General features: G+C 48.4%; 1 protein-coding gene and 1 long non-coding RNA gene across 3 annotated transcripts in view; one reads left to right on the top strand and one right to left on the bottom strand.

Annotated features, from left to right (window-relative positions):
• Window positions 1-3,263: 3,263 nt before the first annotated feature.
• On the bottom strand, window positions 3,264-6,410 carry LOC144613198 (uncharacterized). The gene is made up of 2 exons (XR_013550569.2): window positions 6,053-6,410; window positions 3,264-5,290 (listed from the first exon to the last, which is right to left on the bottom strand). It is a non-coding gene; the product is annotated as an uncharacterized LOC144613198 (long non-coding RNA).
• Window positions 6,411-6,556: 146 nt separating this feature from the next.
• The window catches only part of CASP7 (caspase 7), a 30,704-nt gene continuing 14,138 nt past the window's right edge, over window positions 6,557-23,122 (top strand). Inside the window, exons 1-2 of one of the 2 annotated variants that reach the window (XM_060641446.3) lie at window positions 6,557-6,665; window positions 11,601-11,710. In XM_060641446.3, the coding sequence (XP_060497429.2) occupies window positions 11,601-11,710 (110 nt within the window). In that variant the 5' untranslated portion in view covers window positions 6,557-6,665. Of the gene's footprint in view, window positions 6,666-7,222; window positions 7,336-11,600; window positions 11,711-23,122 lie in introns of those variants that run through there. The other variant, XM_060641445.3, reaches the window with a different exon arrangement.

Raw genomic sequence — 23,122 nt, 5'->3', positions numbered from 1 at the left:
GGATGGTTTTTAAAGCTGCCACTTACTCAAGGGGCTATTTTGGCGACTGGCTTAGCACGCATGCGTCTGGGAAATGAGCTGGAGGTATTTCTAGCTGACATGCTTCTCTAAATAGAAAAATGAACTCACAACAGCATCATGTTTATGTGGGTGACCAAATCCTCGTGTGTGATTAGGCAGCATGTAGTAGTTTAACACTAACTGTGATCATAACCCAAGAAAAGAATACAAAGAGATAGGCCACACACTCATCCAATGATCAAATTAGAAAAGCTTGCTCTATGAGGCCTGTGACTAAAGCAGAGAGGCCAGCTCCCAAAAATATAAGAAACAAAACAGGATTGATTCACTCCATGGGAGGGGTAAACACCGTATCTGAATTTTAGCTTTATCTATTAAAAATGTTTATAATAGGGCGCCTGGCTGGCTCAGTCAGTGAGGTCCGACTTTGGCTCAGGTCGTGATTTCACGATTCTTGGGTTCTAGCCCCGCGTTGGGCCGTCTGCTGACAGCTCAGAGCCTGAAGCCTGCTTCGGATTCTGTGTCTCCTTCTCTCTGCCCCTCCCTCACTTGTGCGCGCTCTCTCAACCTCTCTCTCTCTCTCTCTCTCTCTCTCAAAAATAAACTTTTTTAAAAAAAAAATTTTTTTTTTTAACGTTTATTTATTTTTGAGACAGAGAGAGACAGAGCATGAGCAGGGGAGGGTCAGAGAGAGAGGGAGACACAGAATCCGAAACAGGCTCCAGGCTCTGAGCTGTCAGCACAGAGCCCGACGCGGGGCTCAAACTCACGGACCGTGAGATCATGACCTGAGCCAAAGTCGGCCGCTCAACCGACTGAGCCACCCAGGCGCCCCCAAAAATAAACTTTTTAAAAAAATCTAAAAAAATAAAAATAAAAAAGATGTTCACAACTGTGAGGCTGAAAACTGATTAGGATAAGAACACACTAGACCTCTCAGTGTTTTGGTCTCTGTACGTTATCCTAGATCGTTCCAAGAAGGTCTGTTTATTCTCTTCCTTCCCAGGCCTGAAGTGGGGCAGCTTAAAGACGAACCCTCTCTTCCTGGCTTCATGAAGCCCCTCCGTCACCTTCAGTGTCCACCTCCATGTCACCTTAAAACAGACCTTCTAGAAACAGCTTCCAAAAGATGGCACCTCACCTGTTTCCACCCCTCACCTGACCACTTTCTATGGCCCTTACCCTGCTTTATGTGCTTCATTGAAGTTAACCACCACTGGACATCTTGAATATCAGAATCTCTGCATTTTAAAATTTTCTGTCTCCGGGGCACCCGAGTGGCTCAGTGGGTTGAGCATCCGACTTCGGCTCAGGTCATGATCTCATGGTTCCTGAGTTCTAGCCCCACATCGGGCTCGCAGCTGTCAGCACAGAGCCCGATTCGGATCCTCTGCCCGCCCCCCTCCCCCGGCCCCTCCCCCGCTCACACTCTCTCTTTCAAAAATAAAGAAAACGTTTTGAAAATAAATAAATAAAACAGAATAAAATAAAATTATCTGTCTCCTCCATCAAAATACAAGTTCCTTCAAAACAGGATCCCTGGTTCTTGTCATTTCTTTCCCTAGTGCCTGGAACAAGGCCTGACACAGAAAAGATGTTCAGTTAAGTACTGAGCTGGGAAGGGGGAGTAGGTTGCAAAGCAAGTGGGGAAAAAGCAGAAAGCAGCATTCACACGACATAAAGGAGGGGCTGCAGTCCGGGGTTCCCACAGATAGATAGCGGGGCCCAAGGCTGCTCTCTCAGCAGGAAGGGGACCCCGAGCAGGGACCCCAGGCTCCGGAAGGCTCCCACGCTGAAAGTTGGTGCAGGACTTGAAGTGTTCCCAGAACGTTCTGCTCTTTAACAGGCTTCTCAAGCTTTTCCTGGGCGGCTGGGTGCGAGCCCCAGTAATCACTGAGAAAGGACTCTGCCGCAACCCAGAGGGATGAGGAATTACAGTCAGATTCCACGTAAGTTAAAAGCCACTTACCACTTCTCTAAGGGGTGACCTAGCCGCTGCGGTTCGAGGTCGCCCTTGTGAAAACAGTTACCAGAACGAAGACGTTGAATTGGATTTGTACCTTCACCTCTGCTTCTAAAAGGCATTTATTAGGGATCGGAAGTCACGAGGAGTAACAAGCCCAGTGAACTAGAATTGGACACCTTAAGGAACTCGGGTGACCACTCACTGCTGGAGGGAGATCCACAGGCTCCCATCTGCTTGACAGGCACTGTGGGCGGTCGCTCCTTTGTCCATCCCACCCTCTCACTTCCGGTAGAGCCCTCCCCCCACCTTGCCACAGTGACTACCTAAGCCACCCATCCAAGCCGTAGCCAAGGAGCACACGACACTCGTGTGGCCTTCGGGATTCGTTCAGACGTGTCTCAGCCTGGGTTCCCCGCAAAACAGAACATGAGGCAAAGGCTTATGTCCAAGGACTTTATTTAGAAATGTAGTGCCAGGGAGAAGAAAAGAGGCGGGAAATGGTGGTGCAGTTGGGGAGGGGGTCAATATGAAGGTTCACTCTCAAAGGAGCCACTGCCTGATATGACGTGCACCGGACAGCTCGATCGCCCTCTTCCAAGAGGCTACATAAACAACTTCTAATCAGGAACATCTGCTACAGGAAGGAAGGGGGAAGAATATACCTCTTGGTCCTTGTCTCCCATTGGTGGGAGTCCCACTGGGTGTTAACTTCCCTACGCGTCCCTGCTGTGTATATGCCCGTGGCGTCCCCAGCATCTTATGCTTCAACGGCAACAGGGGAAAAGAGCAAAGACAACAGAAGGCCAAAGACACTGTTGGTCGTGCCCCCACGAAGATGGCCAGAGCCCACACAGAGCTACTTGCCAGTGCTGAGGCTGGACCAACCCAAGCAGGCAGAGGTCCTGAGACAGGTGAGGCTGCGTGGATCTAAAGCGGCTCCTGGGGCGCCTGGGCGGCTCAGCTGGTTGAATGTCTGACTTCAGCTCAGGCCATGATTTCACCGTTCATGAGTTCGAGCCCTGAATCCAGCTCTCTGTTGTTGGTACCAAGCTTTGGATCCTCTCTCTCTCTCTCTGCCTTTCCCCTCCTCTCAAAAATAAACACTAAATAAATAAGTAAATAAATAAATAAATAAAGTGGCTCCTGAGAGGTGTCCGATATACCGTCCAATCAGCAGAGAGTCCAAGACTTGGGCTTGGTTGTGGTGAGCCAGGGCCAGGCCATGGAGAATCTTCTGGGTCCTCGATTTGGATGCTTTTGCCAACACTGCCCCACGTTTCTTTGGCTTTTTTTTTTTTTTGAAGTCCTGACTCATAGGGACATTGTGATCAGTGAAAAACTCCACATTTCGTTTCAAACGAATCGCTATCATGTTCAGTCTGTGGATAACTGACCTTCTTTATGAACTTAAACGGAGCACTTGTTTATCTCTTCAATTTCGTCCTGTTGATGGAAGCCCCGTTGCTTCAGCAGGTCAAGATCTTTTTGTACTTTGGTTCTGTCATCCAGAAGATGAGGTCATTCTTCCTAGCTCGGAGTCATTTCCAGTGCCCCCCCAGGGCCACGGACGTGAGACGGTTTTGAAGTCACAGGGAGATGACAAATTCAGAGGGAGGAGAAAGCTCCCGACCCTTCGTTCTGTCCCTGTCACTTTGCTTAGACTGGAATTGTCCCTCCCTCGCTGGGGGGTGCATGTCTACCTTAGTTTACGTTCTCCCAAAAGCAGATCTTGAGGGGAGGACTTGGTAGTTCATTTGGGGAGTGGTTCCACGAGGCAGGAGTGAGGGTGGGAGTGAGCCACAGAAAGAAGAGCCAATGAAGTCAAATACGTGATTCTGAGCTAATTACCACAGCGCACGGCCTATAGCCCGTAAAGTAACGTGATGTAACATAACAACGTAGCAAGCCGCTACCCCTGCTCTGAGCTGAGACAGACAGTCCCCCACCTTCTCCTCACCCCGGGGGGCTGAGATCCAAATCTTGTTGAAGAGAGTGTGGCCGTGACTCACTAGATGACAGAGAAGTCACTGTCAATGCCGTGCCGGCAGAACTTGCTAGACATCTGGCCCCTAGAACTTCCTGGAAATCGACTCTCTAGGTTCATAGGGAGGTATCTCAAAACCATGTGAGGGAGTGCCAGGGTTGTAGGATGCTGCCGGCTGGTAGGCAGAGCAGTAGCTGGGCACCAGGGAAGTTGGGTGCGCCACAGAAACCCGAGAAGCCTCTGTAAGAGCCTGATTTTCCAGGAGCACACCAGAGACACTGGTTTTCCTCTTGTAATCTCTGTCCAGCACCCCCTACAGGCAAAGCATAACATGGCAGGGGGAGGGAAGCAAGGAAAACTACATAAAGGGCCCAGGTCAATTTTTACGGAACAGACAAAAAGGGTGGATGCGGAGCTCAGAGACAATTAACTGATAATAGGTTCAACACGAATTCCCCCTTTCAGGGAATTCTGCCTAAGCCCAGAGTTTCCTACTCTTCCCCTCCACCACCCCCCCGTTGAAGGAGGCTGCCGGTGCCTCAACCAGAGTTTGGGTTTGGGCTTGTGCCTCTTAAGACATTTCTGGGCATTTCTGTTAAACAAGGGATATCCTTCAATGGAGTCCTGTACAAAGTCATAGCCTGGCCTGAGCTGTGCTGTGAAGAATTAGAGAAACATCACTGGTGGCATCCTTTGGGGGTCCTGTGCTCAGCAGGATGAGGGGGGGGATTAAGGAGCTCGCCAGGGCAAGAGGAGAGGGCCAGAGGGAAGGGCCGAAGGGACCAGTCCAGGAGCACCCAGGAGTCTAGCCCTGGGGAAACCATTTGAGTAATGGAGTTTGGGGACTTTTCTGGAAGGAGGAGGAAGACTTCCATGCCAATCATGTGAGTATGGAAAGGAAGCAGAAGACAATGGCATGGGCCAAGGCTGGAGAGACACAAGAAATACACTTAGAATGTCACTTGGATCTAAAGTCTCAGTAAAACTATTGTAGAGGGAAAAGTTCAAAATTATTTCTTCTCTTCCATATCTCCATCATTTTACTTGTTAATACTGGGAAAATCCAGCCTCAGAGCAATATCTTTGGGGTTCCCCATGCCAGCCCACACTAAAGAACTGAAAAAAGAAAGTTTTCCTTCAAACCATCTTTCTTAGCCAGCAATGAATTCCTACGTGCAATACAAATATACATTTGCATGATATAACTTACGGTAGAGACTTCTTGAGGATGGAAAATTCATTATTTTTCTAGGCAACCTGATCTTGGTTCTGCCGCTAGGAAGGGTGTGGAAAACTCCTCTGAGCCTCAGATTCTTTATCTATAAAATGAGCAGAGGGAGGAGTAGTTAAGGTCCCTTCCAAATCTAACATTGTGTTTCACTCTATCTCCTGAATAACCTGCAAAAAAACTTAAATTTATAAATTAAATTAGAAAGCAACCAATTTTCCTTACTGGTAGTTTTCATTTCTCAAAGGATTCACAACTGAATTCCTTTAAAAAAGCAAATTATCTTAGTGCCTACAAGGACTTAGTTTATCCCCAACATTTTAGAAACATGGATGTTATATAAACTGCCTTAGCCTGTTCGGGCTGCTGTAACAACATACTACAGACTGAATAGCTTATAAACAGCAGAACTTATTTCACCCGGTCCTGGAGGCTAGAAGTCCAAGATCACGGTGCCGGCATGATGGGGTTCTCCCGAGACCCCCTCTTTGGGGATGCAGTCTGCGACTTTCGTCTGTGTCCTCACCGGGTGGAAGGGACTAGAAAGCTCTGTCAGGCCTTTTTTTTTATAAGGGCACTAATCCCACTCACCAGGGTTCCACCCTCAAGACTTAAGCACTTCCCAAAATCATACCCAACTTCTAATACCATCACGCTGAGCATCGAGTTCCAACATTCGACCATGGGGGCCGTGGGCACAAATTTCCAGCTTATATAACACAGCCATATTGGAAACAGTGTGACTGTTTAAAACATTCGGGAATTCGGGATTTTTGCAGCAGTTAGTAAATTACAGCCATGCCCTGACACTTACCTGGAGCCAGTCCTTCCTAGACCAAGAAAGCGTCCTTACCTGGTGAGATTCTAGAGACGGTTACTTTAGTCTCGGGCCCAGGGTAAAGCCAGCAAACAAAACGACAAGATGTGGTTCTTGCCTGATCTCACGCCACGACGGTTGCCTTTCACTCAAGGTGGTTGAAAGTTCTTCAAAAGCAATTATTTCTGGCACAGGTAGAAGTGTAACTTCTCATACATGCACACCTCAGTGTGACCCGTTAATTAGTCGCTTCCCTGAGCGGGCTTGGAGACAGAGGCACAGGAGGCGCCGGCTGGAGGCCCAAGGGTGAAGAGGCCAGCGTGTGTGTTGCGCGTGTGCATCCGCGCACGTGTGCGGGGCGCAGGGGCAGGAGTGAGGTGGGATCCGGGAGAGCGCACGGTCCCTCCCACGTTCGACTAAGTCACGGCCACATCCCCGGTGGCTGACACTTGGGGGCGCTCAGTAAATCGAGCAGGACAGATTCTGGCACTAACTTCAGACCAGTTCTCCGAGTTAGGAGACGGAGCTCGTCCACGACGACAGAGCGGAGTTCGGGTCCTACCGCCCCCCAAGCGAACCGAGACGCCCCAGCAAGTGGAAGCCCATCGGCGACCCCAGGGCTGGTCCCAGGAGCCCCGCCCCGGAGAAGGTAGCTCCAGCTGCTGCGGACGCCCGGCACCCAATCCCCGGGGTGGGCACGCCACCAGCACGGACTGGGGTCGGGGGGCCCGGCTGGGGAAGAGCCCTCTGGCTGTGGGAACCGGGTCCCCTAACCGGTGCGGAGACCCGAAGGGAGGTGCAGACCGGGGACAGCAGCGGCAGGAGGGGAGAACCCCTGGCGAGCGCCCGACCCTCGAGCGCCGCGAAGTCTGCCGGGCGCGCTCTTCAGGGTGTGCGGCTGCCGTTCCGCGCGCGCCCCGTTGGCCGAGCGCGCTCCCGGGTCCCTTGGAGCGCTCCCGGGGACTGTGAGCGCGGCGTCGGGATCGCAGAGCTGCCTGCGAACTTTATCCGGCAAGTTCTAGGGGTGCGCGGGCAACTTTGCACGGGCGCCTTTCCCCCGGGCGGTGAACGCGGACAGCGTGCGGACCCGGCCACCAGTTTTGCAGAGGGCGCCCTCCAGGGGCGGTGCGCGCCCGCTGCGCGGGCAGCAGGCGTCGCCCGCTGTCCGGCCTGCCCGGGGCTGCCCCGCGCGACTCCGCCCCCTGCCACGCCGGGGCTTTTACTTTCGCTTTCGTTTGGGCGGCCTCAGACCCTCAGCGCCGAGGGACCGCGACGGACGCCAGCGCTGGCCGCCCCGCCGCCCGCCGCGCAGGGGCCTGGTAACTTCCGCCCCCGCCCCCGCTTGCGCCCCTCCCGCCCGCGTGCGCTCCTTCCCCCCCTCCACAACCGCCCTCCCACCTGGCCCTGCTCCCCCTCTCATCCCCCCAGCCGGCCCGCAAGGAAACTTTGGGGAAAGAAAGGGCCCTCGCGCCCCCCGCCCCGCTCCGGCATCGCCGGCTCGGCTCAGCGCGCCCTCCCTTCCCCGCTAACCAGCTGGGACTGCCGGGCAGTTCGGGCTGTTCGGGATTTGGAAAAAGGGGGCGTGGATTGAGACGCGAAGGGGGGGATCGATCTCTCGCAAGGCAGGCAGTGAGCGCTCGGGTGTCTGACCGCCCTGGGCGCCAGTCCCCGCGTCCCTGTTTGTCAGCTGTGGGCCTCGGTCCTCGCTTTGCCTGTCTGTTAAATGGGATCGGTGGTGACCGCGGGCTGACGGTTGCTGCCGGGCTGTAAGGAGGTGACAGGTGCACAGCCCCTCCGTGGGAGCTCAGTGCGTTGGAGCTACCGTCGTCCTGGCTGGGGCACCTGGTACTGAGCTCTTGAAGGTCTCTTGAGGAAGTGAAAAAAAGGCAGGCTGCAGGTCACCTTGCTACCATTCACTGTTGTACTCAAGTTTAGCGTTTATGGGGCAGTAAAATCGCTTGTGGGTTATTCTGTGTGGGTCATTTCTAGGCCATTTCGCCTGAACTCTTGTTCTGGCAGGCTACGTGGCCCTGTCCTTTGTTTACTTACAGGTTATTTCCTCCTTCGGGGGCTACAGCCTGAGCCCTTACAAAGGGGATGAACACAAGAAAATAACAGTAGGCCTGCCCTCTCCAGGCACAGCAGAGGTGAGATAGGCCTGGATTTTCTTGGGTAGGCTGTGGAAATCCCAAGCCTTGGCCTGACTGAAATGATGTGGCCAGGATTAGGCACCTCACTTGGTCAGCACCCTTATTCTGGGTGAACTTGAGTTCACCCAGAAATCAAGCCTAGCCTCATAGGAGTAAGACAGTCGTTGAATGTTTCCTGTCCCTCTGCGCAGCGTTCAGCATCAACCCAGCAAGATGCTGTAGGTTTCAGGCTGAAGACCCTTCTGGCCTAATGTTTGGAGGGAAAACTCTGGGAGGCCTCCCACGGCTGATCCGTGGACATAAGCCTGAATTTTATGCCTCTGTAGTCAAGTCCAAAGTCCCCTCCACGTGGCTGGGAAGGACAAGCAGTTTAAGCCGCACCCCTGCTTTGACGGAATAGGTCAAGGGTTTACTGAGTGTGCAGTTCCCCTCTGCCTGCAGCACCCCCCAGCCTTGTACCCTCTGGGCTTCCCCTTCTCAGACCTCGGGTCAGATATCTCCTCCCCTGAGAACCTTCCCGAATTCCTCTGAAGCCCAGTCGGGTCCCCCGGGATGGCCACAGATTGTTGGTCCGCATGGCACTCACTACAATCGCAGCTTGACATTTGTGCCCTCCTTTTATCAAAGTTTGTCCCCCATCAAGGCAGTACCAGGTCAGTTTGCTCCCAGCAGTGTCCCCAGCTCCTAGCACACGGCCTGGTGCGTTAGGCTCCCAGTAGGTATTCGAGGAGGAGCTGCCCCAACTCTTCCCAGCACCCCCAACACCATCAGAGCAAAAGTCTGGCTTTCTTAGGAGCTGTTTTGCTTAGGTTTGTCCTTTTTTAAAAAAAAAATTGGTCATGTTGTTTTATCATGATACATCCTAGATTCAGCCTTGAAGACTAGCATTAGCAAAAGGCTCAAGGCTTAATTACCACATGTTGAAGGTAGTGTCTTCTTCTGACGGCTCTTGTATAACTTTAACTTGCTAACTTTACAAAGTATTTCTGTGCTTTGCTGACAACAATCCACACTGAAAAGTAACTAAGTGTATGTAAAGGAGATGAGATAAAATTATCGAGCGTTTCTGCGTGCCTGGATTCATGCTTATCTCCTTTGGGAATGGGGTCATCTCTGTTTTCAAGAAACATTTTGCACCCTAATCTGAACGCTCTAACCGCCCCCCCGCTGAACACACAATGCACGTTGCTGGCGATGGTGGAGGGTTGATGAGGTGTTGAGAAACAAGATGGCCACCTGACTTCCCACAGTCATGGTAGAGAGCTCGTGTGGGACCCTCCCTCCCTCTCCGTTCTCTCCTTACTGCCCAGCTCACCCCTCAGGTAAGCTGCAAGGGGACGTGATAATACTACTCAGAACTCCTCACAGCCACTGGGTCAGCACTCTGCCATCTTGGATGCCTCCCTCCCCTCAAGCTCGGTTCCTTCTCCCCACCTCCAGAAGCCGTTACTTGTGCTCTGGGGCACAGTGTGTTGTGTCCAGTGGATGCCTTCTTGTTTTCTGACTGAGTGAAAACATCCCTGGGCGAGCCTAACAGAAATGCAGGCCTGCATCTGCGCACCCACTCTGTGCAATTGCTCGGAGACTGAGACCAGCAGAAATTAGACTCTGGAGAGGGTTTCCTTTGTTACCGAAAGCTGAGCCCTTCACGGGGAAGGAAACAGGACTGGATGTAGGAAAAACGGCTTTAGTACAGGCTCTACTAAAACTCTCTTCTAACCGGCCATACCACTTTTAGCGGATTCTCTTCCCTTGGGACATTTGTTTCTTCCAGCTTTCCGTTCAGTTAATATTTCTTTCGTAGGCACCTTTTGTGTGTTGGGCGCTTCTGCCGTGATGAACTTAGAATTGTTGTGTTTGAGCTACAAATAAGCAGAGTGAAAATGAAAAAAAAAAGACAAAGAGAACAGGGGTGGGGGGAGCTGATGAGATAGGTGTAATCAAGGAGGACCTCCCTGTGGAGGTGCCATTTAAGCTGAATTCTGAAGATTGATTATTAGCCCGCTGGACAAAGGTCATGTCCAGCAGATGTATGAGTGGTGACTTCCAGAAAGAGAGAACTATGAGCCCTGACAGAACCTGAAATGAGCATAATATGTTTAAGGATGCTGGGAGGCTGCATGGTATGATGGTAACGGGGGGTGTGCTCTGGGTGGGGTGCATGCTGCTGCCTTCAGATCCAAGTCCTGCTCTTTACTCATAATATAACCTGGGACAAGCTACCTACCTTTTTCTAACCTCACCTTCCTCATCTGTCAAAAAGCAGTGATCATAGGAATGGTCCGACAGCATTGTTGAAAGTATTAAATGAGATAATGCTTACAAAGCAATTAGCACAAGCAAATAATAAGTCAGTTTCTATTCTTATTGTTGTTTTCACGTCTTAAAGTAGAGGGAGTAGCAGGTTAGTAAGAGATCCCACTTTTTTTAAATAAAGAGCCAGGTAGTAAATATTTTAGGCTTTTCAGGCCATATGGTCTCTGTCACAATTGCTCAACTCTGGTTGTGGCAGGAAAGCAGCCATAGGCAATATGTTAACAAATGGGTATGCCTGTATTAACAATAAAACTTTATTTACAAAAACAAGTGGTAGGCTGGAGTTTGCCAACTCCAATACTAGATCATAAAGGGTCTTAAAACCCAAGGAGGTGGGTTTAGATTTGAACTGTTGGATCATAGGGATCTCTTGAAGATTCTGGATGAGGAAAATAATACGATGGAAATCTATCTATTTTGGTAGACCCGCCGAAAACCTTCTGACACAGAGAGCTTTTGCTTTTTGCAGATTGCTAATGTTTTCGAACGGGGTTCAAGCGATGCCAGGCAAAGCTTGAGCACCTTGTCACCTGTCAGGAATGAAGGGGGAGTTTCCTGTTACAGACCTTCCACAGCTTCTCTTACTGGGGGATCCTTTAACAAAATCAGGGACGCCAGATTAGAAGCTCCCTGAGGGCACAGCTTTTGTTCTCTTTGCTGCTGCCTCCTTCCTCTCTGGAACAATGCCTCAAATAGAGTTGGCACTCGAGCATTTAACTGAATGGTTGGTGCAGGAGCCTTGGAGCCTAAACATGCAAGACTGCTCATCTCCAGGCTTAATCAAAAACCGCAACACCTAGGGGCGCCTGGGTGGCTCATTTGGTTAAGCCTCTGACTCTTGATCTTGGCTCAGGTCACGATCCCACAGTTTTGTGAGTTCGAGCCCTGCCTTGGGCTCTGCGCCGACAGTGGAGAGCCTGCTTGGGATTTCCTCTCTCTCTCTCTCTCTCTCTCTGCCCCTCCCTGGCTCCCACTGTCTCTGTCTTTCTCAAAATAAATAAATTAAAGAAAAATCTTAGAAAAAAAAACCTGTATCATCTAATGAGTGCTACTTAAAAGGATCATGAGGCCAGTGATGCGCTAGATACCAAGGTTCTGGTTTTTCTTCTTCCTTCCAGATGGCAGACGATCAGGGCTGTGGCGTGGAGCAAGCAGCTGGGGACTCAGCAAGCAGAGATGCAGTTGATGCTAAGCCAGACCGGTCTTCCTTTGTGCCATCACTCTTCAGGTACGTTTCCTGGGCTAAAGAGGGGCCCCGGGCCCCTCCAGCCTGCCATGCCTCAGCCATCTCCACACACGCCTGGGGAGAGGGACATTCAGGGCAGGAGGTCCGTGCTGCGCGTGGAAGATTTGCACAGAACCCTGACAGCTGTGTGTGACAACATTCGGGTTCCGGTGTGCACTTCCTGTCTCTGGGGGCAAGCCCAGAGGTGGGGGAAACCAAACTGGCGGGGAGGGGGGGGTCTCCGGCTCCGCAGCTGTGCATCTGGGTGGCACCTGCCCAGGAGGGAGGGGCTGTCCGCATCAGAGGTGATTTGCAGGCAGCCTCCTTCGGGGCAGAGCCTGGGTTGCTGCTGCCCTTTGGGACCAGGTTTGGCTGCCAGGCAGAATCCGGGGGCATGGGACAGGAGGTTTTAGGGTAGCCCTCCATTGAAGGAAGCATGCTGTCTGCTGATTCTCACCTTGTCGTTTCTTGAGTCCACTTCTAAAATTCCAGATCTTGGCATTTAATAATAATAACAACAACAACTTAATTTATTACGTTCTCGTGTGCTAGCTCAGTATGGCACGCCGTCCTCCTAATCCCCGGAGATAGTTCTATCGTTATCACCATTTAATAGGCAGGGAAACTGAGGCACACAGACGTTTACCAGCTTGCCTCTTTGATGACAGTTAATAAATGTCGGAGGGGCGCCTGGGTGGCTCCGTTGGTTAAGCATCCGACTCTGGATTCTGGCTCAGGTTGTAACCTCACGGTTTGTGAGTTCAAGCCCCGCACTGGGGCTCTGTGCTGACAGTGCAGAACCCGCATGGGATTCCCTCTCTCTCTCTTTCTCTCTCGCTCTCTCTCAAAAATAAATAAACATTTTTTTAAATTAAAAAAAAGTAAATGGTGGAGCTGAGATGAGAACGTACATGGTACCACCACCACCCAACAGCTCTCCTGTGCTCTCCATTTAGAAGTAGGAATGCAGGGACCCGGAGGGGCCCCTCACCTCCCCTCACCCTTGGCCATGGGGCGGCAGGCAACAGGGCTTCCTCGCAAGAAGCCGGAGGGCACTGTGGGTCAGAAGCATCAGACTTTTCAGCGTCTCCTAAGCCGAGCCCCACCTGGGAGGGACGGTGACAGAGATCAAAGTTGAGGTTAGGGAGTGCTCCCAAGCAGTGCTCAGGAGGGGAAGAGCCGGTGATGAGGGGCAGCCTGGCTCCCTCCAAACAATCCCAGAGAAACCCTTGGGTCACGCCATCCCGGACAGGACTCGGAAAAGTGAGAAGACCTCCACATCCTGGACCTGAGTTCCTTTGGCCTTGGTGGCCATTTAGGGTCAAGGATACCCCATGAAATGAGCAGAACATGCAGCTGGAACTCCTGAGAACTTTTGAAAGCCATAAGGTCAATTGATCCAGTATGAGCCCTTTAGAACAGTGGCCAGCAAATGTTTCGTTCACGGAGCTGCAAAATAACGTTCTAAAACGACACATGCACACACATACTTTTGTTTTTGTTGCTGTTTGTTTTTTACATTTATTTTTGAGAAACAGAGTGAGACAAAGAGTGAGCAGGGGAGGGGCAGAGAGAGAAGGAGACACAGAATCCGAAGCAGGCTCCAGTCTCTGAGCTGGCAACACAGAGCCTGACGTGGGGCTTGAACCCGCGAACTGTGAGATCATGACCTGAGCTGAAGTCGGACCCTCGGCCGACTGAGCCACCCAGGCGCCCCTATCTGCACACACATATTTTAAGGTGACCTATAAATTTCTTGGCAAATAGGTGCAAAGGACGTGAGAATACTTCAGTTTTCCCAAGTCTCTGAGTCTTTAGGTTAAGCAGGTTGCCTGTCGGTGACAGAGAAACAGAAACTGTAATGTTCATTTCGGAAGTCTTAGTAAAGCCTTGTGGTATACTTCCCAGAAATTATGAAACCCAGTGGTATGTTGTAAATACTGACATTTGAAAATCACTTCTTTAAATGTATTCAGTGGACTCTGAATCCACAGTACTTTTATAACCACGTTTCTCCCTTAAAAATGTACACGAGCAAGCTGTCTTTAACAGCTGGAATTTTTGTTCTTTCTTTTTTCCCGGAACTCTTGTTTTTTCGCTTTATTTCCCCCCACAGTATTTTATTCTGCTGTCATAGATTTAGTTGCTTGAATGGTCTCCCCATCATGTATCTCTGTAACCTAAAGGTGTGCATCAATGCATATGCATAAAGTTTTTCAAAATTTAAAAAAAGTTTTTTTTTTTTTGAGAGAGAGAGAGAGACAGAGTGCAAGTGGGGGAGGGGCAGAGCGAGAGGGGGACCCAGAATCCGAAGCAGGCTCCAGGCTCTGAGCTGTCAGCGCAGAGCCCGACCTGGGGCTCGAATTCACAAACCGTGAGATCATGACCCAAGTCAAAGTTGGACACTTAACCGACCGAGCCACCCAGGCGCCCCTATGTATGCATAAATTTTAAGACATTTTTCCAGGTATCATGAGTATTACAAGAAATTTCTGCTATGTTAAGTTACTGAAAATTTCTCCGAGACTAAGTTACTGTCTTGACTCTTATTAATTCACAGTTGATCCAAACAAATGTTGGTAAGTCATTAGCAGTATTAAATCATTTTTCATCAAGATAATTATTAAATAGAAATTGCATTTAAATTGCAACTTATAATGGGAAAGCGGGCTTTTCAAAAGCTAGCTTATGCATACGTGGATAAATGAGAGCCATTGCCAGAATAAGGAAGCGTTCAGTATCACCTTTTTTGCCTGTTTGTCATTTTTAGAGGTAGAAGCGCTAAGAAACCATGAATAAGTACGTGGGATGGCAACAGTTTTGTGATAATAATGTCACTTAATTCTTTGAATTCCTTCTAAGTTCTGTGCCAAAAAATGACAAATCAATTAGGTCCTTCAATTGTATTGAAAATAATTACAAATTACTTGACTTACAAAAGGGTTTGTTATTCTGCCCTTAGAAATATTGATTTTTTTCCGTTAATGGGAAGTATGCTCAAAAGGCTTTACCAAAACTTCTCAAAAAACTGTTAATTAAACCTGTTCCTCTTTAGTTGGAGGCAAATTGTTTAACCCAAAATATTCCCAACAGAGATAAGATAATTAAAGTAGCGATGATGAACATTTGTCAGTATCCTTTTTTTTTTTTTTTTTTTCGGTAAAAAGCTTTTAAACTGTCTGCTTTTTAAAATATTTCATGGTTAAGACCTTAGAGCTGCGAATGTAGCTCATTCACTTACGTAAAATGTCTGCTGTATATTCTAGTTGACAAAGCCAGTCCTTCTTGTCGAACTAATCTGCCACACCAGATTTACTTTCAACCAATAAAGGTCTGATACCATTTCCAGTTCAGCAAATGTGTTATAAGGCATCCCTGTGACAACCATCTTGTTTCTAGTTCTTAGAGGATGGATGCACGGATGGATGGATGGATGGATGGATGGATGGATAGATGAATGGAAGAAAGGAAGGTTGGATGGATGGATGTAGGGTAGGGAGGGAGGGAAGGAAAGAGGAAGGAAAGGGCACAAAGAAAGCCGGATGCTGTGTTCACTTCTCTCAGTGTTTATTTGCTTTGCTGTCACAGAACTCTAGCTCAAAAGTGATAGTGTCTTTGGAAATAATCAGGAAGTGAAAAAGGCAAAGTCATTATTTAAGAGCCACAACGTTCCCTTTCCATTCTATGTTTATTTTTATTCAGTATATTTTGTAAACATATCATCGAATTTGGAACAGCCCAGGGTGGCCCCAAACAGCCCCATTTCTAACGCCATCCTTCACCCTTATTAGACTCTTGTGTAAATAGGAAGCCCATTACCGTGCCTGATTCAAAGAGACCCACAGATACTTATATTTGAATTGTCTATTAGATGATGTGGAGGTTTTGACACCATCTAAGAATCAGGGTGGATGAGAATTCTGCTCTTCTTTTACTTGGTGGGAGATGGGAAACAGGGGAGGCAGTATCTCAGGCCAACCAGTTTTCGGAAGAATACACATGCAAGTTGAGGATCTGATCATGAACTCCCTTAAAATATCCTATGTCTGCACCCCTTGGAAGGTCTTTGAGGGCCCTGTTTGAACACCTCTGCCTTAAGATGCATCATTTTACGGAAGAGACATGGTCTGTGATATTGGGGTTTTTTTACCCCCTTAAGTCCTTTGGAAAGGTCAGTAAGCTCAGGTAATTTTCTGTATTCTAGTTCGCTACCTTTTTATAGCATGGCTGATGTTGACATCAAGCTTCATTTATCAAAATAAACAATTATCCTTGCAAAATATTTGAATTCAATTCCATTTTCCAATCAAATATTTGAATTAAAGTAAATGGGCAGGGGCCAGACTTTAGAAGGGTTTGTCTGTCAGTCATATTAAGGATTTGGAATCCTAAAGAACAAGGACGTCATGGAAAAGTTTAAGTAGAGTGACTTGATCAACCATACCTACCAAAAAAAAAAAAGTGCCAGAGCAGCAGAGCTGCAGTGCGGGGCAGGGCCTGAAGGGGGTGCTGTTGCAAATTCTCTGGGCGAGAATGGGAGCGAAACGCCAGCCGAATACGACAGGTGGAGCCTTCACCTTTGGCCCCAGATGTGCCAGGGGTGCAGAGAGGTAGAAGCAGCGAGACTTTGTGACCAAGAGGGCTGAAGGGCTGAAGAGGGGAGAGGCGAGGAGGAAAGTGGCACCTGGACCCCAGGGAATAGCTGAAGTCATATAGTGACCCCTGAGCTGTCTGGCTAGGAAAGGGGTGACGAAATCCATTATTTCTAACAGAAAAACCGGTGTTTGCCACCTTCCATTGCTTCCCTGAACATTTCTGCTGCCTTGGCCCTGCTGCCCGAGAGCGCAGGATGGATTTGGGTGGTGCCAGGGACTTGGCATGTGATGGGACCAGACCCTAAGTGCAACTCCAGACAGTGGGATTTGCCGCAAAGAGCAGGTGTCCACTGTCACACCTGACTGGTCAGCACCCTATACTTTCACTTCTGTTACTTAAGATTCTAAAGGGGAGTTGTTTATTCTGCTGAATTTAATTCATTGGGGTGACCTGAAAATGGCAGAGCAAAGGGTCCACCTCCACGGAGTGAGGGACGCTATGCCACAGGTCCGACGTGTGAGCGCATCAACCACTGCGCTGGAGTGCTCCCCGCAGCTGATGGTGGGCACCCTACCCAGACTGTCCTGTCCCCAGCTCCCTTCTCGGGGCATCAGAATTGCTATCAGGTGGCACCTCTTGCCCCTCTCTAATTGAGGACACGTGCCCTCCCCTGGAGACTTCAAGGATTCTGGGAAACAGGTCTCCTTTTTCCCCCCAAAGCTTGGGAGGACCCAGTGGCCCCAGGTAGTGCCAAGCTCTCAGACTTGTCTTGGCTTTTTCGCCTCACTGTCACTAGATGGCGCCACAGCCTCGTTTTATTTCCATTCCATTGGACCCTGAGTAAACCCAACTGCTCTTTAACTTAATTTTTTTTTTTTTTTAAAAACAAGAATGCATTTAAATGTTTTCTTATTTCCCGATTATTGAAGAACGGTTGGAAAACATAGGAAACCGCAAAGGAAAGACATGCAAGATATTAACTTAAAATTAGTAAAAGTGTTTTCATTAGTTAAAATTAGTAGAAGTAAAAACAAAAAAGGAGAAATCGGTATGTGCACAGCCTGCATTCATTTTGAGCCAGTGTGTTTAAGGAACAAGGCCTAAAGTCATCTGCGAACTTATAGAGGGATTCTTCTTGAAGTAAAGGTAACCCAAGCACCTGGCACAGGTTACCGGCCATCCGTGTTAGCAGTGTGGTCCCTGCCCTGAATGTAAACTCAGGTTCTTTTAGAATGTCTAGGCATGGCTACAGAAAATGGCTAATGGCTGAGAATAGCTAATTGCTGAATTGTAGTATATTAGGAACTATGGGAGGAGGAGGGAGAGCCAGAGGAGTTGGAAGTTGAGTTATCAGGGCCCAGGAAGAGCCCCAGCGACAGTGATGGTCAGGCCAAGCTACAAAGCACACAGATTCTTAGAAAGTGAGTGGAGGCCCACATCTGGTGGCACCACACCGGGAGCCATCGAGGGTACGAGGCCAGGCCCCATCCAGCAGCCTCACACATGTCCTCTTGCAGGCATACCTCAGCTCTGAAATCAGAGGCTTAGTTCTGCTCAAGGTCAGCATTAAGGGAAATAAAAGACAAAGGAGCAAACAGGTTTCATGCACTGAGATTTCCCCCGGGCCCTGGTGGAGCCTTTGTGTCCCTGCAAAGAGGTTTGCTTATCCTTCCGTTTACCAGGTGAAGGGGGCAGGAGAAAAGCCTCATTCTTGAAACTTGATAAATCCCCTGTTTTTGAGACGCTGGTTCAGATCCCATGGACTTTGTCTTCCATATCATCTTCGTGCTCTGCCCTGTGTGCTCTTTGAGTGTATTTAATGGATGCCACAGGGTTATCATTCTTTTTCCTGCATTGCAACTTGGGTTTCTCCACCAGTTAAGTGTTATATGTAAACAGATCCTTGTAAAAAAATGTGTGTTATTTGTATAATTATAAGAAAGATCCTGGTGGCCTGTCTTTTCATTTGGAGGGGAGGGTGTTTCAGAAGAAGCAATGCTTTGGAATTAAAGAACAGAGCAAAGATAGCAGACCTTAACTCATTCCGAAGAATATGTTAAGCAAAAGCCATTCGATCACACCCACTGATTAAGAGAGGCCAGGTCTGGGCCCCCTAAAAGAAAGAGAATGGTAAAATATACCCAGGGAGTTCACCTTTCAATAAAGGAAGTCTTCGAATTCATACTACAGAATACTGGATGCCTGTCTCCGAAATTTGTACATAGACCATACTAACGATTTAATGCTGTAATAAATCTAGAAGCAGTGATGATTCTTAAAATGGCAACAATGGAGGCGTGGAGGTGGACATCCCAGGTTCTGGTTCTGGCCTTGCCTCCCAATCACTAGTTGAGGTACCAGCAAGTCCTTTGACCTCTTTGAACCTCAGTTTCTGTGTCTGCGTAATAGGTATACGAATACCTGTCCACTGGATTGCTTATGAGAATTGAATACAGTAACTGTCAGCTTACTGAACTGCCTGATGAGGAAGAAACTGTACATGATTCCTGACAGGGAAGAAATCATAGAACCGTAACGTTAAAACTGGAAGACGCCTTAAAAATGTGATTTATCCAGCTCCCTCCCATAACAGTCAAGGACGGTTAAGACCAGAGAGGTAAAGTACTTTACCCATAGTCACCCAGCAAGACCAGCACCAAGACCTGGGTCTAACTTGGGGTCCAGCGATCCACCCCATACATCAAGTGCCAGTCACAACTGCAGTGGCGTTGAGCTGGCCAGCCACGTTAATCTACCAGCAGAGCAGGTTTTTTCTTCTACCCAAGTGGGTCAGCAAATTTAATTCTTCGTTGAAATTGCTCCCTTTCTGCCCTGCTTCAGCTGAGGGCTTGGACAGAGTTCCAGCAGGGCTAGCGATGGGCGTTCTGATAGAGGGTCAAGTGCCCATTTCAGGAGCAGAGAACCACACCTCTAAAGCATGGTGACAGGATCTAGAGACTTTGAAGCTTCCCCCACATGCAGAATATCTCCAGTTATTATAGGTTATTGCTCTTCTAGAAGGGAAATCATGAGCTAGCTGTATGGTTAAAAGAAAAAAGTGAAGAAGGGAAGTAAATGATCAGGTTTTCATAGTAATAAAAATGTTAAGACACTATTTGTACAGAATTAAGCCTAGGTGCAGAAAAGTACTATGAAACTTAAGACCTGTTGTTTCTCGGGGGAACACGCGGTCACAAGTAAGAGTTAGTTGTGCAGTGTGGCCTTGCCTGTTCAAACCCTGAGCTTGCTGGGGCTCAGGGTGTTCTGTCTGGCACGCGTGTGTAACAGTGGGTTTGTCTGCTGTTCCACAGATGAGGAAGAATGAGGGCCGGGGCACCTGGGTGGCTCAGCGGGTTAAGCACCCCACTCTTGATTTCTGCTTAGGTCATGATCTCACGGTTTGTGAGATCGAGTCCCACCTTGGGTTCTGCACTGACAGCACGGAACCTGCATGGGATTCTCTCTCTCCCTCTCTCTCTGTCTCTCTCTTTCTTTCTCAACATAAATAAGCATTAAGAAAAAAGAGAGAGAGGACTGAGTCCTGTTAGCTGTTCTAAATTCTAGAGCCCCCCGCCATCATACAGACAGCAGTTTGAGGCTGTTTCAAGAGAATTCTGTCCTTTATCTCCCTCCTGATTTTTTTTTTAAATTCTTTTATCAATTTTTATTGTCAGAGGTCTCTCTGCTTTGTTTTTCAGGGGAGGAGGCAAGTGATGTGGAGAAGTTTGGGGAAGGAATCTTTCCCTCCATAGCCTATTTTAAATAGACTTTGTTTCCCAAAGTAAGCGTATGTTTGCAAATCTGGGTTCCAGAACAGAACGTATGGAGCCAGATTTCTCTCTGCTCACAGACCTGAGCGTGGCCGAGGGTTCGGTTTGCCCAGGATATCAGGTGTTACAGCTCTGCTCTGTCAGTGGCACACCTTTCCCTGGCTGCGACCTTGAACCAGGAAATTGAGAAAAGCATCATTGTGAGCAGTTTGCTTAATAAGGGTGTTGTTTTTACATGTTCACACTTTCCTTCTTGCATTTGGAGGGGTGAGATGGGGAAGGGTAGTAACTCCTGGATCATTCAATTTGTTCAAGACGATTGAAAAATGATTTATATGCCTCATTTGACAATTAAGGGCTTTGGCTTGCCTCTGTAGTCTTTTATTATTTGTACGAATGCCTTGCGTGCTTTTATAAGGCGAAAAATAACCTCGAGCATTTGGACTCTGATTCACCACAAACTCCCCTCCGATTTTTGTTCATTTACTTACATATAATTTTGCCACCTCCTGTAGCTTGGCACTTTGTTGGGTTGCCCACATCTGCACGCTCATCACTTTAAATAGCCGTGTGGTATTTTATTCGACTGAATCTCAGTCTCTTGCTTAGCCATTCCCATTTCCATGTTTTCACTCTTAAAAATGGTGCCGCTGGCTGCATCTTTGTGGAAGTCTGGGGTATTTTTTCCCCCCACTTCAGATCCCATGCTCCTAGAAAGTCACTTTTTCTCTAGGGAGCTGTCCCGGGGTGGGGAGAATGCAGCCGTGTGGAGCCTGGGCATTTCTGCCGGTCAGCAGAGAAGGGGGAGGCCAGTGTGACTTTCCCAGCCCCAGCGTGAATGGTCCTATGGAAAACTCCAGTGTGCGGTTCACTGCTGATTCAGTCACGGGCCTTCAGGGCCAGGCGGGCTGTGCCAGTCTGCTGTCCCCTGCTGAGCCCCGAGCATGTTGAGTTTTTATTATTACAGAGAAGAAGGAAACCCGCTGCCCAGAGTTGCCGGGCGAAGCCTAGTTCTGATGCACAGGGGGGTCCTTTCGGATGGAGACACGAGGTACCGCCTTCAGTCTTTCCTTTCCTCTCTGCCTTGCTCTGTGCCTTGGAATGTCAGGACTGTCGGGGATACCCGCTGTTAAAATGTTGAAACCATGAATGAATCATCCCAAAAATATTTAGACAAAGCAGCTACGAAAACCAGAGCCCTAGTTCCGAATGGAAGAGCCCTGGGGAAATGTGTGCCTGGTGGTGTGTTTACTTTCCTGCTGATGAATGTCTGCAAACAGATAGAGCTTCTGGGGATCCTATTCATGGAGACGCTTTAGAAAATAAACAGTAGCAGGTTTGCGTGCTTCTATTCCCTTCCAAATATAGAAAGGTATAATTCACATCTCGAGCAGCCTAGGGGATCTGGACGAGGATAAAACCTGTATTTATCCACTCCGGTGATGGGGAAAATTATACTCACGCCCAGAGTGGATTGTAAAAGTTCATTGTGCCCTTTCCGAGGTTTTTTTACTTCTTCGCAAAGTAGGCAGAGTATTTTTGTCCTACAATGGTTTCTGGTACAGGTTGCTATAGGCTCTTCAAGGATGTCTTTTTTGTATAAATGACCATCAGGGCTTGGTTGTGATTTTGTGCCTCTCGACTTTGTTGAAATGACTGAGTTGCCCTCGCACTGCAGAATTTGAGGTTCCAAAAAACAGGTCCCTAACCGAAGAAGTTAGGATAATCTAGTTTCTTCCTGATAATCAATGCTGGCATTGTCTGTGTTCTTAGCAGAGATTTGAGCCTCTCTGAATGTGTCTGGGAAGAGAAGATAATGGTACGTGCTCATACTGGTGAGGAAATGCAATACCAAGAAAAAATAAAAGACGGTTAGGATTAGGAAGCATTGGTATTCGATTGACTGCCCGTTGCATTTTAGTGCACACTTTTGAACAGTTGCTAAGTTCTGCCAGGTTATGGTAGTTATTGCAATCTTGTTTGGCCCTAAGAGCAGTGATTTCATGGCCAGATTTATTTATTTTTTTAATCTGTGGCCAGTTGTGAAACCCAGGAGCTTTTAAAAGGATTTAGAACTTTTAATTCACTGTTCTGGTTTGTCATGAGCCTTGCACTTGTGAGCAAGAATCCTGTGTTTCTTCTCAGCATAGTAATCTTGGCCAAAGTCTTCAGAAAGTGAAAAAGGTCAGGATAAAAGCTAGGTTTATCAGCAGAGAATTAGCGAAGGCAGAGGAGAAGGGGTGTGGTGGGGGGGAGCGCAGGTAGTTTGGAAAGTGGTAGCATCTGACTTAAATACTGTGGCCAGTTTTTATTTACTATGTCTTTCCCTGCCTCTCATCTATACTTTGCAGAATAAATGGGATAATGATGATGAACAGGCTTTGTAAAGCATAAAACACTATTCAGTGATATTAGTGATGCTTGTTCCTGGTGACTTAGGGAATGTCTGGAGTGGTTCCTCCTCCCCCGTTGGCGAGGTTTGTCAGATTCAGGACAAAGACTGGTTTTCCATTGATCTGGTCCTGGGGTCTCTGTGCCACAGCAATTCCATGCTCTAGGCTCTTCTGCAGAAAAGTCCTATCAACCCAGGAAAACAAGAATATCCACTTTCAGAAGGTCTTATCTCTGGGGGAGGATCACCAGCTGAAGACGTTTCCAATCTGATAAATGTTAAAAAAAAAAAAAAAAAAAAAAAAGAAAGAAAGAAAAAGAAAAGTTTCTAATCTGGGTCTTTGAAAGCTTCTTAGCAGCCACCCCCGGGGAGAACCTGGCCCCGCTGAGCTGTGGACTGTTACCATCTCTCTGCGGTGGCTAATTAATTAGCACAGTCTCTTCGGAGCCCTTGAAGCGGCTGCTCCTGTCCGATAGCAGTTGTTTATCTGACGGTCTGCCTGGCTCTAGCAATTGATTTCCAAACAGACAGTAACTCTTTAAGAGCTATTGGCACCGGGATGGCAAAGCTTCCCTCCCCTGACTCTGAGTTACTGCGCCACCAAGGCCACGCAGGGGACCCGCCGAACACCGTGCCAACGAGGGAGAGCAAGGGTGG

Source organism: Panthera onca, chromosome D2 (genome assembly GCF_046562875.1).
Source record: "Panthera onca isolate mPanOnc1 chromosome D2, mPanOnc1 haplotype 2, whole genome shotgun sequence".
Lineage (NCBI taxonomy): Eukaryota > Metazoa > Chordata > Mammalia > Carnivora > Felidae > Panthera > Panthera onca.
This window is presented reverse-complemented; position numbering and strand designations above follow the sequence as displayed.